The sequence below is a fragment of the Xenopus laevis genome, chromosome 6L (genome assembly GCF_017654675.1).
Source record: "Xenopus laevis strain J_2021 chromosome 6L, Xenopus_laevis_v10.1, whole genome shotgun sequence".
NCBI classification, from domain to species: domain Eukaryota; kingdom Metazoa; phylum Chordata; class Amphibia; order Anura; family Pipidae; genus Xenopus; species Xenopus laevis.
In genome coordinates, this window is record NC_054381.1 from 149,331,829 (window position 1) to 149,350,496 (window position 18,668).

The 18,668-nt window shown below is 40.0% G+C and overlaps 1 protein-coding gene across 5 annotated transcripts in view; it reads left to right on the forward strand.

The window, feature by feature from the left end:
- col14a1.L (collagen, type XIV, alpha 1 L homeolog) overlaps positions 1–18,668 on the forward strand; it is a 106,840-nt gene that overhangs the window by 31,117 nt on the left and 57,055 nt on the right. For all 5 annotated transcript variants that reach the window (XM_018268234.2, XM_041566622.1, XM_041566624.1 and 2 more), the window contains 15 exons: positions 2,655–2,810; positions 2,913–3,032; positions 4,188–4,352; positions 4,642–4,803; positions 5,667–5,821; positions 7,271–7,400; positions 7,562–7,707; positions 9,395–9,524; positions 11,517–11,656; positions 14,025–14,151; positions 14,529–14,668; positions 14,893–15,025; positions 15,570–15,617; positions 16,785–16,921; positions 18,285–18,414. In XM_018268234.2, coding sequence (XP_018123723.1) covers positions 2,655–2,810; positions 2,913–3,032; positions 4,188–4,352; positions 4,642–4,803; positions 5,667–5,821; positions 7,271–7,400; positions 7,562–7,707; positions 9,395–9,524; positions 11,517–11,656; positions 14,025–14,151; positions 14,529–14,668; positions 14,893–15,025; positions 15,570–15,617; positions 16,785–16,921; positions 18,285–18,414 — 2,019 coding nt within the window. The remainder of the gene's footprint in view (positions 1–2,654; positions 2,811–2,912; positions 3,033–4,187; positions 4,353–4,641; positions 4,804–5,666; positions 5,822–7,270; positions 7,401–7,561; positions 7,708–9,394; positions 9,525–11,516; positions 11,657–14,024; positions 14,152–14,528; positions 14,669–14,892; positions 15,026–15,569; positions 15,618–16,784; positions 16,922–18,284; positions 18,415–18,668) is intronic.

Sequence of the window (18,668 nt, forward strand, 5' to 3'; positions counted from 1 at the left end):
TGTTGGCAGTGTCTAAGTGTGACCAAACATACTCACATACTGAGTTTATTTTTCTTTTAATAATCCCCCAAGCAGCCTAGGTTTGTACAAGGATTTTGGTGTTGTACTTGATACCATGGACACAGCATACTGTTACATGGAATTAATGTCGATTTTTTTTTTAAAGCAGGGAATGTGCTATGCGAACAAATATTTTTTGAAAGCTGGCAAAGAACGTGGATGCTGGCAGCCTATCAAAAGCTGTTAAAACACTATTGCTCTCACTACTTGATTTAAAAAGGCTGGAAAAGTAATTCAGGTTGTTGTTGGGTATGCTTCATAATATGTTTAGCCTTAAGGGTATCTGTGAGCGTGCCATCCATCATTTTTTAAGTTTGATGTAAAATAGTTTATTAATGCCACATAATAATTTTAATACATTCAGCACATAATTGGACTGTACTATAATTTCTTTGGATGCTTAGTTACCGAAAACCTTTCTAGAAGACACATATCTTGAATGCTGGAGATATAAGGAGGAAAGGGTAATTTACAATGAGAATGTTGGAAAGCTTTAAGAATTTGCATCAGGTGTTCTTGTACTGTATGCAATAGACCTCCGTCCGCCTCCATCTTTTGCCTACAGAAATATGACCCTGCAGTTAAAGGGATACTGTCATGGGAAAAAAATTTTTTTCCAAAATGAATCAGTTAATAGTGCTGTTGCAGCAGAATTCTGCACTGAAATCCATTTCTCAAAAAAGCAAACAGATTTTTTTTTATTCAATTTTGAAATCTGACATGGGGCTAGACATATTGTCAATTTCCCGGCTGCCCCAAGTCATGTGACTTGTGCTCTGATAAACTTCAATCACTCTTTACTGCTGTACTGCAAGTTGGAGTGATAGCACCCTCTCCCTTTCCCCCCCCCCCCAGCAGCCAAACAACAGAACAATAGGAAGGTAACCAGATAGCAGCTTCCTAACACAAGATGACACATTCAGTTACATTGAGAAGGAAAAACAGCGGCCTGCCAGAAAGTATTTCTCTCCTAAAGTGCAGGCACAAGTCACATGACCAGGGGCAGCTGGGAAATTGACAATATGTCTAGCCCCATGTCAGATTTCAAAATTGAATATAAAAAAATCTGTTTGCTCTTTTGAGAAATGGATTTCAGTGCAGAATTCTGTTGGAGTAGCACTATTAACTGATGCGTTTTTAAAAAAACATGTTTTTTGATGACAGGATCCCTTTAAGCAGGTGTCATTTATGGGTCAGCTGTAGAAAAACACACTAAGCAAAGGTATTCTAGTGAGGTGTTTATTGCTGGGGTCACCTGCAAGACTACAATAATCAATATCACAAAATAAAGTAGTAGCTGGGCACTCAAGAAAAAACAATACTTTATTAGAATTACAGGTCAAATATGTAGAAAAGCATACATCTAATTATTATGGATCACTAAACCTGGGCAAACTGCTGTTTTCCTTACATTGCCCTTTAAGCATTTTTGGGTTCAGTAAGCGCCAACTTTGCAATTTGGGCCCAATTTCTTCTGGCAGATTTGCCCCAGGTTGTTCAGGTGCATGAGATAATGTTTGCATACCTCAGACACAAACTCTCTCAACTGAATTTATATCATCAGAGCTGGGCCAAAAACTTCTGTCACCCAAGTCAAGCCCCCAATCCTCCCACTTGCACCGTCCCCCAATAATCACCATCTTCTTCATCTGCTCTGACCGGGACCAGAGTTAGAGAAGGCAGCAGAAGTATGTTCCTAGGGTCTTAGTCCCCCCTCCACCATTGTGCTGCTGCCTATCCCTAGTTCAAGCCCTGAAGATCAGGACTTTGTCTGAACCAATGTGGGTCATGCACCTTATTGTTCTTGTGCCAGTCCAATGTTTTAATGGCTTTGTATTTTCCATTATTGTCCTGTTGAAGGATTAGACATTTCTTGGTCAAAATACAGAAGTAAAACATTCCTTGAGGGCACCTGTAAGCGTGCCATCCATAATTTTTGATGTAAAATAGTTTATTAATGCCACATAATAATTTTAATAAATTCAGCATGTAATTCTTGGTCAAAATACCGAACTAAAACGTTCTGTGCTTTGACTCCTAAAAATATATGTACAGTAACAATGCACGACATTTCACTTGGCTTCTTATCTCACTTTGATTTTATTCTATTTCAGGAGAAACTTCTTGTTGTTTGAGTTCAGCTGAGAGAAGCCTCCAAAAGCCAATAACCATCATGCGCCCAATATTTAACTCCCAGAACATTGTCTTTGAATTTTTCTTTTAATGCTTTATATTTGTCTTTTTATTGTCTGTTTCATTGTTGCATCTTGACATTTTCTCTAGGAAATGTACAGGTGATGGGTGTATCGGTAACCTGTTGTAGCACATGCTTTATTCTTATGAATTTGTTCATTCAATGTAACCACTGTAACTTTTAGTCCTTTTCAGTGAATAGTCATAAAGTTTATATAGAATATGTACCTTCTACTCTACTGAAAAATGTGCTTAGAATGGCATCAGGGGTTCCTATACAATTCCATCTGCACACCAGATATCATTTCTGCACTGTATAATTGCAGCCCATTGCTATGTTTTAATTATTCCAAAGAATGTAGAGATTAACATAGCCTTAATGTTTTTCCTTTTTTTTAAAGAAAAGCAGTTTTCATGTAGAACCCCAGCAGTTGCCGACATTGTGATTCTGGTGGATGGATCCTGGAGCATTGGCCGACTAAACTTCAGGCTTGTGCGTCTCTTCTTGGAGAACCTGGTGGCTGCTTTTAACGTTGCTTCGGATAAAACTAGAATAGGTATTATTATATAAATGTAGTTTTGTTTAATTTCATTTAAGTTTGCTGTGTCAATCTGTATGAATGGAAACAAGACATGATTAATTTCTTATCTGATTTCAGGTCTTGCACAGTACAGTGGAGACCCAAGGATAGAATGGCAGTTGAATACTTACTCTACCAAGGATGCAGTTATAGATGCTGTCAGGAACCTTCCGTACAAAGGCGGAAACACATTGACAGGTATTGTTTTTCTATCCTGTCCAGAAAAATACACAAATCATTATATAAAAGGGTGGAACATATTATTTTAGATTTCAGGTTTTTCAGGTCTCATGGCCAATCAATCTACTTGGAGCTCTACTATAATTTTAAAGATACTGTTGCCATACATTCTACTGTTTTTCAAGTTACATCTTCACACAGTCTAATTCTGTCTCCCAGAATCCTCAGCTTAGTTTTCCACAACTAAAATACATGTTTATAACTTTTACCATTCAGGGCTGTCATTTGTAGCCAGGTTCCAGCTCCTGGTGTTCTCTGCTAGTCCCATCCAAACCCATTTTTGAGAAAAGTTTCATTTCAAGAAACTAAGCTTTGGCCATCTTTGGGTGGTAATAGTTCCTGAGGAATGGGATTGGGTTAGTTGAATAATGCTGGTGGCAGGTAATTGTTCTATAAAAGGAGAAGGAAAGGTTAAAACTAAGTAAGCTTTATCAGAAAGGTCTATATAAATACACCAGTAAACCCTCAAAGCAATGCTGCTCTGAGTCACCGCATGTCTTTTCTTCTATTGTGTACACATGGGCTTCTGTATCAGACTTCCTTCTTCCAGTTTAAACCTCCAGGGCATGGGCTTGAGCATGCTCAGTTTGCTCATCTTTCCCTTTCCCCCTCTCTCCTCCCTCCACCCCTCCCTGCTGTAATCTGAGCCCAGAGCTATGAGGGAGCAGGGAGAGAATCAGCCAGGAAGTGATGTCACACCAAGCTAATATGGCAGCTGCTATCCTAAACAAACAGAGAGCTTCTACAGCTATTGACTCGGGTATGGTAAAACATTCTACAGACTAAATATAGCATTCTAGCTTGCACTATTGTGGATAATCTACTGGCAATACACTACCTCGATAGCTTTCCTTCCCCTTTAAGGATTTTTTCCCTTTTCACATTTGGTATAGAGCATTATAGTAGATCTCTGACTCTTAGAATTCTTTCATCAATTTTTTTTGGTTACTACAATACCTTGAATATTGCTGACAATAATTTTAGACAATGCCACTGCCTTGCTACCAGCACAGGTTTTATTGGATGACTGTCGCTGAGCAATTATAATTAAATGGGACTCTAAACTCCTTACCTGTTTCTAGATTTTCTGTTTAACCACACTTTTTTTCGCAGGGCTTGCCTTGACTTACATTCTGGAAAACAGTTTTAAGCCAGAATCAGGAGCAAGGCAGGGGCTTCCAAAAATTGGTATTTTGGTCACTGATGGGAAGTCCCAAGATGATGTTATTCCACCAGCCAAAAGCCTGAAAGATGCTGGAATTGAACTCTTTGCAGTCGGTAAGAGATGATGAATTTTTAACATCTTCCACAACTTTAGTTCTGATTGATATATTCCATTGAATGCACAGGAAGGAAGTGCTTGTATTTACTGAATGGCAAAATAGACTCTCAAAATATAGTATCTTTCCTTAAATATTTAACAAACTGTTGAGTTGAGTGTCAACTTATATATGGCCACTAATACTTGGTAACTCACCCGGCTATTGAAAAGCATAAAACAAATGCGATATCTGCTGTTGCATTTTGCCTACTGTTCCATATTGTTCCTTCTTTGTTGCCGGCTAAGGTGTAAAAAATGCGGACCTGAATGAACTCAAGGAGATCGCCTCGGAACCTGATAGCACTCACGTTTACAATGTTGCTGATTTTAATGTCATGGACACGATTGTGGATGGACTCACAAGGACCGTGTGTCAGAGAGTACAAGAACAAGAAATTGAAATCAGAGGTGAGAAAATCAGAAAGAAAGATGTAAATTATCCACCTGGGGGCAGAATAATGTGGAATACCAGGAATATCATGCAAGTGGAATGGAAGAGATTTATAGTGCTGGGGTTTCATGAGGTTAGAGAGGTGTGTGGGCATGTCAGAGCTCCTCAGGCGCTACTCAATCTAATAACTGTGAATGTGCTGAAATGACATGGAACATGAAAAGGTAGACTTTTTATTAAACATCATTTGCATGATCACCCTCAGTAACTCAACTGGAGAGAATAATTCGACTGTACAGCAGAAGAACATGATAGGGAAGAATATGAATTCATTTTGATGTCTCCCCAGCGACAACCAGAATTCCTGGAGGCTATGTTCTGTACAAAAGGGCATTAGAGATGACTGGTGCTCATCAAACACAATCCATAGTCTATGGACTAGAAAAACAATGCTTTATAAATGTGTTCACAGTCCTGGCGTATTGTATTTACATTAAAATTGTGATCAAGCGTTCATTTTCACTAATGTACCTGGAGTTATACAAAGAGGCACCTCAAGGATTGACATACCCAAAGTCGTTTTTCGCTAATGGCACATGTTGCTGTCCCAAGCTTTTTTTCTATTTAAATGCGGTGTCTATGCATCCAAAAATTCCCCTCCAATTCCCAGGTTTATAGGAATTGCACATGGTCTACATGGTCTACATTCTATTTATAGAATATAAATAGTTGCCCAAATTCCCAACAGACTTAGAATCACATCATTCCACAGACACAGACTTTTCCTTCAGCATTACATAATCTATAAAAGATAAATCTGTAGATATGGAAGAATAATGATGCTTTTAATTGCATTAATATAAGTAGTTATTCCTTCCAGGAACCACAGTTACCTCAGTCACTGGAGCTCCATCAGAACTGGTCACGTCGGAGGTCACAGCCAGAGGATTCCGTATTAGTTGGACTCATGCACCAGGAAAAGTTGAGAAATACAGAGTTGTATATTATCCAAGTAAAGGAGGGCAGCCAGAAGAGGTAATGATACTAGCGGCACACTACTATTGTATCTGCTTTTAAGGACAAGTCCATTTGCATGCTTAGCATTGAACATATATAACAATAATAATGACTAGCAGTCTACATAGACTATGACAAGGATTACACAATGCCTCAGTACAGAAGTCGCATATTATTTTTGGGCTCTTCAGGCTTAAATTAATATTAGACTCTCTAATGGGATAAACTAGAACTCTTGTGTGACATAAGGTTTAATAAACTGCCACCCAACTATTTCCCACAAGTACCACATTTGGAACAATTCCCCAAATAGTTAAATAACTTGACCTATGTTCATGGACCTCCTTACTTATAATGGTCATTAGACAACTTTAATGAGCATTATCTCCTTGAACTGTGGGATAGGGGATCATAATAATCAACCTGCTTTCCATAGGGTTTTGGGTTGTGTAAAGCAGTGGTTGTTGAACTTTTTCAGTTAAGGCTCCCTTGGTCATGGAACCTTTGGCCAGGGCCCACTTATTATAGATATAGAAAAATATTGGTGCATCAGTCATTCAATCATGTTTTAGAGAATATCTAGGACAACAAACAAGTTTTCATCCCAAATCTAACCCTAACATGCAAGCTGGGCTTTTAGGTGTATCTTGGAGAGCAAATAGTCACCCTCCCCAAATCTCACCCTAATAAGCTTTCAACTGAAACCTCCCTTACACTGTTGAAGAACCTTCCCCATTGTTGGGAAGCACTGGTTTGGAGGGTCAGAGTAAGGGTGAAAAGATTTCATGTTCCACCAGCAAAATCAAACCTATATTTTATTTATCAGAGGTACTTGCACCCTAGACAAGAATACTTGGCCCCTCTCCTTCCCTCCACCCCGACTTTCCCTTCCCAAAACACTCACTTCATCTACTTCATGTTGCATACCTGGCATTTAGAGAAGGCAGCTAGATAGATTTATCTTTGGAGAAGTCCAAAGGTATCCTTTAACCTGCTCTCTGTTCCCAGTAAACATGCTTGTGGTTCTACAGCAGTGGTTCCCAAACAGGACCACCCATTAGTGGGACCAAGAGCAATGGCTGGGGAAGTCCAGCCTCAAGACAAGTTAGGGTGAGATTTGGAGAGATTGGCTACTTGCCACAGCTCTTTGCTGCTCCTGGGCAACCACCTTGGGGGACAGGTAGGGTAAAATATGGGGTGACACTTATTTGTTGGTCTACTCTAGATAATCATGAAAAAACAGCTTAACTGCCGATACAGCTGTTTTTTTTATATCTATATCCTTGTTATGAGCTCATGGTGGCCCTAACTCAAAATGGCACCTTATAAGGGGACTTGAACTAAAAAAGCCTCAATACAAATGTGTTCTGTAAGGCCAACCATCTTTTTTCATCAGGGCTGGAGACGCAGTATGTAGTAGAATCGCCGTATGCAATCTCTCTGTCCTATACACTCTTTTTTATTTAGGTTGTAGTTGATGGCAGTGTCTCTACCACTGTGCTGAAGAACTTGATGTCCCTAACAGAATACCAGATAGCCGTGTTTGCTGTTTATATTAACAGCGCAAGTGAAGGCCTTCGGGGCTCTGAAACCACATGTAAGTAAATGATTTAAACCTGTCTGTGATGTCATGACTGATAAATGATGCTTAATGATATCATTTGTATCCCATGACTTAATTAAACACACCACATCCCAGCATCCTACTGACATCTGAAGGCTAACTTGTTTTTTTCTATTGCCTTGGTTTTATTTCAGTGGCTCTGCCCATGGCATCGGATCTGCAGTTATACGATGTCACCCACAGAAGTATGAGAGCTAAATGGGTCGGAGTCGCTGGTGCTACTGGTTACATGATCTTATACGCTCCTCTTACTGAAGGGCTAGCAGCAGATGAGAAAGAGGTCATTTCTTTATCCATTAAAAATAAATATCCTTTTTTATCATTATAAGTTGCTTTTCCTCAAATACTCAGGTAGTATAAAATGTATATATTTATTAAATGGCACATACGCTGTTGAGCCCTCTCTGAAGGACAATTTGTGTTCCTGACCCTTCATTTGCCTTTTGGCTTGAGGGGGATGGAAAAAGGGACCCCCAAACAGTCTTGCAGCAAAGGGGTCTGAAGACCCTTGCCTCCTCCAGGCCTATTGACCAGGGAAGTTGGAGACAAAGGGGTCTGGCGTAGTCCTTGGACAAAGACAGGTCAAAAGATTTCGTACTACTTTGGGCCTTTTGGCCGAGTGACCCTGAAGTTAGCATTTTTTAAGGCTAAATCATTGCACCCGTGTAACACTTTCTTACACTTCGGTGAGAAGAGCTTATTGGGCTACAAAAAAGAGTGTAATGTGTAATAGCCTGGTAGTTATTTTGTAATGATGTCAATTTTGCCCCAGTCCATTGAAACCAATCAGATGCGTGTTTAACAACATTCAATAGCACCCCCCCCCCCCCCAGGGACCTTTAACTGGTCTATGCCCTAGGACAGGGGTCCCATTTTCCTATATTGTAACATAAAACTGAGCTGCGGTTTCTCTTTCTGTTGTCTTACATAACGAGTGCAAAAGCCAAGTGCTGGCAAACTCCCTGACCCAAGAGCAGACTGATAATCCATCCCTCAGGCACTGAGCTCTATTGGATCCTTAGCATAATTGCTGACTACACTTGCTTGTTCTTGTTGCTGTTACTGGTGTTCCCAGCCAATCCTCTCAATAGCTGTAAGCTATGACATTTGAAATGAAATACAGTAAAGCAGAATTTTTGTTGGCATTCCAACTATTTCTACAATGAATTTAAAAGTATTCATGTATAGTTCAGTACAGGCCCATGTAGCATCGTAACCACGAACGAACCGGACATTAATACCCCTCTCCCTTTGCATATTTGTACCTGCGTTATCTTTTTGCATCCACATAATTGTGCACAATTGAAGGGAGTTGAATGCCCTTTCCCCACCCACATGAAACCCATAATGATGTAGGTTTTCACCCCATTTCAAATCTGCACTAGTTTTGTTCCAACATGGATTTCACCCAGTCAGTATTTGGCTAAGTTTTTAGAAGTCAAATTTTTTTTTTTGAAAATCATTCGAACAATTTCTACGATCGATTGAATGATTTGAATTCGATAGAAAACAGCTAAATTCACTCAAAAATTTACCACTTCGAAATTCGACCCTTAGTAAATGTGCTTGTGCACAAATACGAAACGCGCAAGGCGGAGGACACAATAAATCTTTTCACTTTGTTTCAACTATTTGATGGAAGATTTGCCTTCATTTGAGTGCCTGCTCCATATTTATTTATGGATTTCACCTAGTGGCACACCCAAAGTTTTCAAGGCAAAGAATTACACTGCAAAATGGGGGCTATATTATTGGACAAATATGGCACTAAATTAAAGGGTCATATTTGTTAGCCAGATTGGTCTAGGTTGGTGCATGCAACTAGTATGGTTCCATTAGACAAATACTTAACATAGGGCAAAGTGACCCTAGAGGATGCTTTAAGTTACTTGGTAAAGTCTCATAAATACTTCACTACGTGTTCAAGGGGCAGCAAGGTGGGTGCTAATATGTGTCTTATATTACAGATGAAAGTCGAGGGGTCACTCACAGATGTTGAGTTGGATGGCCTGACTGCTAACACAGAATACACAGTGACAGTCTATGCCATGTTCGGAGAAGAAGCCAGTGACCCACTCACTGCGCAGGAGACAACGTGTAAGTGATACACAATTGCATATACAGAAGCTGCAGGATAGTAGTCAGCCAAAATAGGACCTCATGCTCAGAGTAACAAGCAGAGTAAATAAAGGTTATGGGTTCACAATGATTTGTGTGCATTTATGGCAAACATAAAGGTGGCCATACACGGGCAGATTAAAGCTGCTGATATTGGTCCTTTAGACAGATTCGGCAGCTTATCTGCCCATGTGTGGGCATATCTGACGGGTCTCCCCAATCGATACCTGACCAAGAATCAGCCTGATATCAATCGGGCAGGTTTGATTTTTCCTGCATCGAGGACCACATCGAGGACCGATTTCGAAAAAAGAAAGGCTATCCGAGTGGCACACTGCCATCGATATAGATTCTAGCCGGCAGGGAGGCAGTTTGGGGAGATTAGTCGTCTAAGGAAGAATCGATTTGTTGATGGGCGACTGATCTCCTCCAGTAGCTTTGTGTGCCCCTGCCCTTAAGGTCAAGACCAATAGATAGTGTTTAATACTGACTTGTTGTATTCTCACCCTGTTTGACGTAAATAGGATTAGAGCATCCTAATTGAAGGTTATTAGTTGAAAGGGGTTTAGGGTAAGGACACACGAGGAGATTCAGGGAGATTTATCAGGGAGATCAGCGTTTTTCCCCATAGGCTACAATGAAAAGTCGCCTGCGCTAATGCACACGCAGCGATGCGTTTTCAATAGTTGCCCAAAGTTGCCTCAGTGAGGCAATTTCAGGCAACTATTGAAAACGCATCGCCGTGTGTGCATTAACGCAGGCGACTTTTCATTGTGGCCTATGGGGAAAAACGCTGAGGCAGTTCAGGGAGATAGTTGCTCAAAAAACGAGACGATTAGTAGCCAGGCGACAAAATCTCCCTGAATCTCCTCGTGTGTCCTTACCCTTAGGGAAATCTGCATAGGTTAAATGCATCTAAATCTGACTTTTGTTGGCCAGCCATAGCTAATTCCTTCCTTGTCAACAAGGTTCTTGAGCCATGTCAATCTGACATTGGGTCATGTTTTGAAGTGAGACAGAGTCAAGGATTGTTTTACTTTGAGATGAATGTAATGTAGCATTAAAGGACTAATTCACAATGACCTTTTTTAATGGAAAATGTCGTTTTACCTGCTTCCAGGACTTGTCCTATTTCAAAGCTTTCTCTCTAGAATAGAGCCTTGTCCATAGAAGCAGAGAAGTTACATTTTATGTTGATTTACTGTTGGTGTTGAAGAACAATAGCACACGGACATCTTAGATTGCTGCCGTACTCACTGCCGGAGTCACAATGATCAAATGGCCTTTCCATTCTGCTCCATGCATTTCCATTAATTACCACCGGGAAACAGTGTCAGCAAAGTGCCCATATAAAATATACCTTTCTAGCTATATTGTGTTATAGGTTTTAGTTCTCCTTTAACGGAAATACAGGGCAGGGTTTCCTGAGTAACTGCTTACTGGAGATAGAATGTACCCCAGTGCACCCATTTCTCACTAAACGCTATATCTTTAATGTCTGGTGGTTCCCTAATTTAGGGGGTATCACCCAAGTAGCTCAGGGCTATGACAGCTTGATGGGCTGTTAGAGATTTGGGTTGAACATTTATTTGTTGTACTTTTTCTTTACACTCCATTCACATCAATATTCTAATGGATGAGTAAAAGCTAACTGTTGATTGGTTGTTATGTTGCGTGACAGGGGCATACTTTGTTGTTATTATTATTATAGGTCTGATCACAAAGATCTTGGGTCATACCCTGGATGCAACTGGGTGGGGTTTATATGAATCTGGGTGTGTCCTACATTTTTACTTGCCAGTAATGGCAGCTATACTTGTGAGTTTTATTCCAGCTGAAATAAGGCAATTTCGATTTTTTAAAAATTGTATTTCATTCCATTCTGAAGAAATAGGCACCCATCAAGTAGATATTGTTTGTTTGACAGTTTACGCAATCCCTTTAATGTGTCTTCATTGTATGCCCATGCAGTACCTTTAAGCCCACCCCGGAACATTCGATTTTCATCCATTGGGCACAGCACCGCCACAGTATCTTGGGATCACTCAAACAAGAGAGTCAATGGCTACCGGATTATGTACGTTAAAACCGGAGGGGCAGAAACCAACGATGTGAGTTACTTGCGTTCTACACCCACTTATATGTTTCTCATGATCAGGAACATCGTCATGATTTTTGCTCACCCGCTAAAAAAAATTTTGCCAGTTGTGAAATAATGAAATAATGAAAATCAGGCCAAAATCAGGTAATTTGATGCTTTATAAATACATGCATGCAATCTATTGTTTGGAAACCTGTTATCCAGAAAGATTTGAAATACCGGAATGCCTTTTCCTTTTTAAAGAAAATCTTGGTTTTGATTGATTTGCTCTGTAATAATAAGACAGAAGGGGAAATTGACAAATGCAAGTGCCATGTGCAAAGTGCAATTTCAGACCCAAAGTGCCCCGTTTATTTGCTCCTGAGCACAACAAGTGGAAGTACAAGGAACAGCTTTGGACAAAACACTGGGCACACGTCTGGGCATTTGGCACAAGTTTACCTACTGTAGCAACCTGCTGTGGGAACCGTGGAGCAACTGCCACATCCAAGGTGGCAATAGCTCCCACAGTGGGTTGCTGAAATGGAGCAACATTCATCAGGATGGACCGGCACCATGTGAATGTGCAGGATCATGTTTGGGCGCAAGCACCCTAATGAATGGCATCACTATGCACTCTTCATGTTAGAGCACCTGCACATGTATTTGTAATTAAGCCTGTACTTGATGGTAAAATATATACTATTGGATAAATCCATGCTGATAGAACAACAATTCTATTAGGTTAATTAAACTTTTATATAACTTTTAAAAAGTTAGCCATAAAGCATGATGATCCACATTAAGGAAACATGACTTAAAGGAGAAATAAAACCTAACTAAAGAAGTAGCTAGAAATGTTATTTATTATATTATGGGTTTCTGTACCAGCCCAAGGCAACCACAGCCCTTTAGCAGTAAAGATCTGTGTCTCCAAAGATGCCCCAGTAGCTCCCCATCTTTTTTTCTGCTGATTCACTGCACATGCTCTGTGCTGCTGTCACTTACTGAGCTTAGGGACCCACTCACAATATACAGTACACATAGAATAGAAATGTCACAATATAAGGCTGATTAGTAATTTATACAGATAATTTATACAGATAATTACTACATGGCAGCACAGAAACCAGTGCAATTAGCATCAGAATTTAATAATCAGCAAACCTGTAGCATCAGCTTATATTACAGGGGAAGCTCATTTTCTGCTGGATAATTAGTGACGAGCCCTAAGCTTAGCTTCTCAACAGCCAATCAGAGCCCACTGAGCATGTGAGTGTCACAGACACTTTCCAAGATGGTGACCCCCTGTGACAAGTTTGAAGTCCTGGATCATTGCTGCCATTGACAAGCTGAAACTTTAGCCTCGTGCAATAAGTTACGTTTATAAAATATGGCATTTTTAGCCCTATTCATTTTTAGGGTTTAGTTCTCCTTTAAGGCATGGTACAAAGTGTTCCATACAATACCCCCAAATCTGTAATGTCTATATTTTTATTTAATATATATTTATTTACTATTTAAAGATATTAGATTTAGAGCACCAAAATGCCAGAACCACCCAGGCATTTTGGGGCTCTACAACAAATATTTTTCATTATGTCCCCTTTAAACGGAACCCGTTACCCAAATCCTATTTTATTAAGTTAGTCAAGGAAAATAAACTTTAATTACACTATATAAATTATTTGAATCTTGTTGCCTTCAGTCTGGGAATTCATAATTATAACAAGCAGACAGAAGCCATTTTGTGGACACTGTTATTAAGACAAGCCTTGTATCATCTCAGAATCTTGTTTGTGCACCAGAATGGGGGACCTGATGTCCATCCCCATGCCCTGGCTACACAATTAAATGGTGAAGAGAACTGGGGGAATGTGGGGAGAGCAGTGACATCTAGGAAGTGCTGAATGGAAAGTGAAAGTAATTGTCTGCTCCGCAAGGAGGGGCAGCAAATATTTGATTGACAGCTGAGCTTTTTAAATAAGTTTACAACAGCTATGAATGCTTTAATAAAAAAAATAATTTGGATTTCATGTTTAATTTGAAAAGGACTTTTATTATACAGCTTTTTATGTCTGGATGACAGGTCCACTTTAACGCTTAAAGACTACAGACTTCTTGCATTGTCCATGGCTTCTTCTACTTCTTCTTGTCCTGGCTGATTTATATTGTACCGTATGCATGTAATAGAGTCACATTTTTGTCGTTCTGTTTTTGCCATTCAACTAGTGAAGATCCAAGCTACCATAGCAGCTCATTTCTACCAGATTATTTTGGAATTCCATTTGTGGCTACTTAAGGGCAGCAAAATGGGCCAGTAGCCTGGGAACCTGCTGAGATCCTGTCAATCTCTTCCCATTGCGAGTTCTGACATCTGCAATTCCTTTGCTTGGCAGGTGGTAGTTGATCGAGTGTCCACCTACAATCTGAAGCAGCTGTCGTCCCTCACTGAGTACACCGTCGCCATCTTCTCCATTTTTGATGAAGGAGAATCGGAGCCGTTAACCGGCACTTTCACAACATGTAAGTGACACCATAAGAATGTTTTTTTATTTCTTGTTCTTTCCTAAAATCAATAAACATGACTGGGCAGCCTCAAGGCTCTGGTGTTCCCTAACCATGAAAACAGACTATGACTACCCCAGACCTGTACCCTTTAAAAACCATAAAACCGGCGTGTGAATGGCCACAACTTCATTAACGCAATGGGTAAAGTAAATTGAAAAATAGTGTAAAGCATAACATGCTTCCTTTCTTCTTCCATTGCAAATAAGTTCAGATTCACATAAAATGATGAAGTGCTGAGAAATCCCTTCTCTCCTATCACAACTCTGCATTCATTTACCATTTATATGGCACCATTTGGTAAAAGACAACTAATTTATCCAATGAATTTTCAGTAAAGGTACCGAATCCCCAGAGCCTGGAAGTCCGTGAGATAACCACACACAGTTTCAGAGCGTACTGGAGACAATTTGCTTCAGATATCGTGATGTACAGACTGGTATGGACGCCGCTGAGTGGTGGGGAATCTCAAGAGGTAAATTTGTTCATTAGGTCTCCATTAATATTGGCTTAGATCCATTTATTTTAGTATGGCCTATTGTGGGTAGCAGTTAATCACATGACTGATCTCGTCTCTAAAACTGCACCCAACAACAGCCGAAGTCAGTGGGTGTTTTCTTTACTAGTCTTACTGACAGTACCAACAGCTACAGACTATTTGGTTCTTGTGTAAAGTTTGCCTGTTCTTCCTTCCTATAGATTGTGCTGAATGGCGATATCACCTCTCATCTCATTGATGGATTAACGCACAGCACGGAGTACGAGGTCTCATTAACTGCCATATTCGGCGATGAGACGGAGAGTGACGCCTTAGCTGCCATGGCCACCACATGTAAGGACTACTTTGTCTCCTTCCATTCCAACTATCCAGCCTGTAGCCCTTCATTTGTTGAATGTCAAGTCCCAGTTGTAGGATCTGTAGCCTGAAGGGCCTTGGATAAGACAAACTTCAAATACTTGGGGTAATGTAATCAATAGGGCAATTCTGGACCAGGTCTAGTAACCCGTAGCAACTAACAGTTGACTATAAAATAGTACCCACTGATTGGTTGTCATGGTTTATATGCAGCACCCTTTTAATACATTACCCTTAAAATATTACTGTCACCCTTCCCTTCTGTGTCTCCATGTGATCCTACTATACCTGCACTCTAACTCTTCCTTCCTAAATTTGTTAATCTGCGGGGCCCCACTATGTGCAGGGCCAGGGACTGCTTGGACACCTCTGCCTGGAAACTATGGAAATGGCTGGTTAATGGTACTGGTACTGTAGATAATTTGGCATTTATTTTGGGAAAAATGTTTTTGTTGCTAGTTATAATGGAAACTTCTATCAAAGCAGAAATGTATTTTATAATACAACATTTTTGTTACAGTGACAAGGACCACGACTGCGGCTACTACTGCAAGAGTCACCACCGCAGGTAACTGCCCCCCAAGTGTTGCATGAATAAACTGCTACTAACCATCATAGTGTTAGGGTTCCTCTGCCTTGATTCCGACCATAGACTGAGAGATTAGTAACAGCAAGAGGTAGGTTCCCTTATGTAATGAAAGGTACATGCGTACAAACACGCTCCATATAGTTGCACCAAGCACTGGAGATACCAATGCCTTGAACATGCCATAACCCCAGGGTTCCTACAGTTGCAGCAAAAGGTGCAGCAGACTTGCAGCAAAAGAAACACACAATAAAATCAGTTCAACACCGTGTGCCTGTCCAGACACGAAAGCAATGTGACTGCCAAGTGCAGCTCAGCAAGTCCGGTTGCCAACAGATGCTGCTGGCATTTCAGCCCCTCTTGTTACTAACTGACCCATACGTTGCTGGTATTTCTCAGCATCAGCTTTAGCCTCTCTAGTACTCTCTGACCCATACGTTGCTGGTATTTCTCGGCATCAGCTTCAGACCCTCTTGTTACTAACTGACCCATTAGTTGCTGGTATTTCTCAGATGGTGCATGGTGAGACATGCCAGCAAATAAGGTATCACAACAGCTTAAACAGTTGAAGACAAAGCAGAGCTGCTGCTGGGAAGTACAAGGGGATTAAAGCAAATTCATTTCTTAAACCAACATTTTAGGAAAACAATAAAAAATAGAAAGAATTTAATAATCAGCCCTGAAGCATCAGCTTATATTACAGACAAACCTCATTTTCTGCTGGATAATTAGTGACGAGCCCTAAGCTTAGCTTCTCAACAGCCAATCAGAGCCCACTGAGCATGTGAGTGTCACAGACACTTTCCAAGATGGTGACCCCCTGTGACAAGTTTGAAGTCCTGGATCATTGCTGCTATTGACAAGCTCAAACTTTAGGCTGGTGCAATAAGTTCAGTATATAAAACATGGCATTTTTAGCCATTCATTTTTAGTGTTCAGTTCTCCTTTAAGTGCACTGCTCTTTTCGCCTTCCACCCGATTCCCCTGAGCAGGTGCAGCCAGAAATGTTGGCACAGATAAGTGAACAAAACAGATATAGATTAGTCCCGGCAGACATAGGTTTTTTTATGAATTGTGCTTGCCAATAGAAACAATCCCTTTATTATCAATAATGACATTTTAACAATCATAAATGTATTTCTCTTTCAGTTGTCCGATTAGGGATAAGAAACCTGTTGATCGATGATGAAACCACGTCCAGCCTGCATGTATCATGGCAAATGGCCGACGGAAACATCCGCCACTATATAGTCACTTACATTAACCCTTCTGGTGCCCAAGAAGAGGTACGTTTTCAACCCTCATGGTTTTTGGCTAATAGTAACACATTCATGGCTGCACAAGGACGACCAAGCTAGAGAAGCTGGGGGAGTGCTAGATTCCCGCAGAATTCCCATTTTTTCCAACACTATCACAGTGCAACTTGAACATTACGGAGGTTATTTACTAAAATCCGAATTTATCTCATTTTTTTATTAAACAAAGCTCGACCATCTACAATTTTGCCTTATTTATCATTAAAATATCTTGAATAAATCTGATCAGAAAAAACCCCGATTCGTACGTTTTTTTCCCAAATTGCTAGATTTTTTTCAGGTTATTGCCCAAAAAACCCAAATTTTTCCTATTATCCGGCTAAACCCAGCGCAAACCACAATACTGTGTCTTCAAATTGGGATAGGGACATCTGACACTCAAGAGGATGGATTTTAGGATTTGGGCTTTTTGCAGCATCAGGGTATAATAAATCGCGAAGAAAATTCACGTTTTTTTTGCCCCAAAAATCCAGACCAGAAAAATCAAGTTTTAGTAAATAACCCCCTATGTGTGCAAAAGTTTATAATAATAATGGTAAGTACATGCTATTTCTGCTAAATAATACAGGTATGGGAGCCGTTATCCGGAAACCCATTATCCAGAAAGCTCTAAATTACAGACACGGCCATCTCCCATAGACTACACTTTATCCAAATAATCAAAATGTTTAAAAATTATTTCCTTTTTTCTCTTTAGTAATAATAAAACAGTATCTTGTACTTGATCTCAACTAAAATATAATTAATCCTTATTGGAGACAAAACCAGCCTATTGGGTTTATTTAATGTTTATATGATTTTCTTGTAGACTTAAGGGATGAAGATCCAAATTACGTAAAAATCCGTTATCCAGAATACCCCAGGTCCTGAGCATTCTGGATAACAGGTCTCATACCTGTACATAAAAAGCATTTGTATCAACATACATATTTGCTATAGACACAACAGGTTCCAACAAACTGGTATGTTGAGTCAAGCAAATGGAACAGATACAGCTCCATCTGGTGGTTGAGAAGGGTATAGCAGCAAATGTGCAAGTTTTCCTGTTATTTTCTCTGGGGCTGACACAGTGCACCTTTACTAACAACAAGCAAATGTTACCCATGGCAACTGATTAATTTCCTAATTTAATTGTAAAAATATGGAAATAAAAAGGAAAACAAAACTGAACAAATACATTAGATACATTTAATTGTTTAAGGGGCTGTGGATGACAGAATCACTACAAAAAAGGAAAGGAGAAATAACAATTCTACACAATAATCTAAAAATAAGTAAAGCTTTCAGGATGGATGTTTGTACTTTTCATTTCATTTCATTGTTCCTTCCTTAGAAAATTGTGCCCGGGAGGCTGAATGAGGTTGTGCTGCAGCCTCTGCTCTCAGATACTGAGTATAAAGTCACCGTCACACCCGTGTATTTCAATGGAGAGGGAAACAGTGTGTCGGCATCTGGAAGAACATGTAAGTTTGGGCTGGAACTCTATAGATACAGATTATTAAATGGGTTGTTCACCATTGAATTAACTTTTAGTATGATATAGGCAGCGATATTCTGAGACAATTTCACATTTTATTATTTGTGCTTTTTGAGTTATTTAGCTTTTTATTCAGCAGCTCTCCAGTTTGCAGCTTCAGCCATCTGGTTGCTAGGGTCCAAATGACCGTAGCAATCATGCATTGATTCGAATAAGAGACTGGAATATGAATAGGAGAGG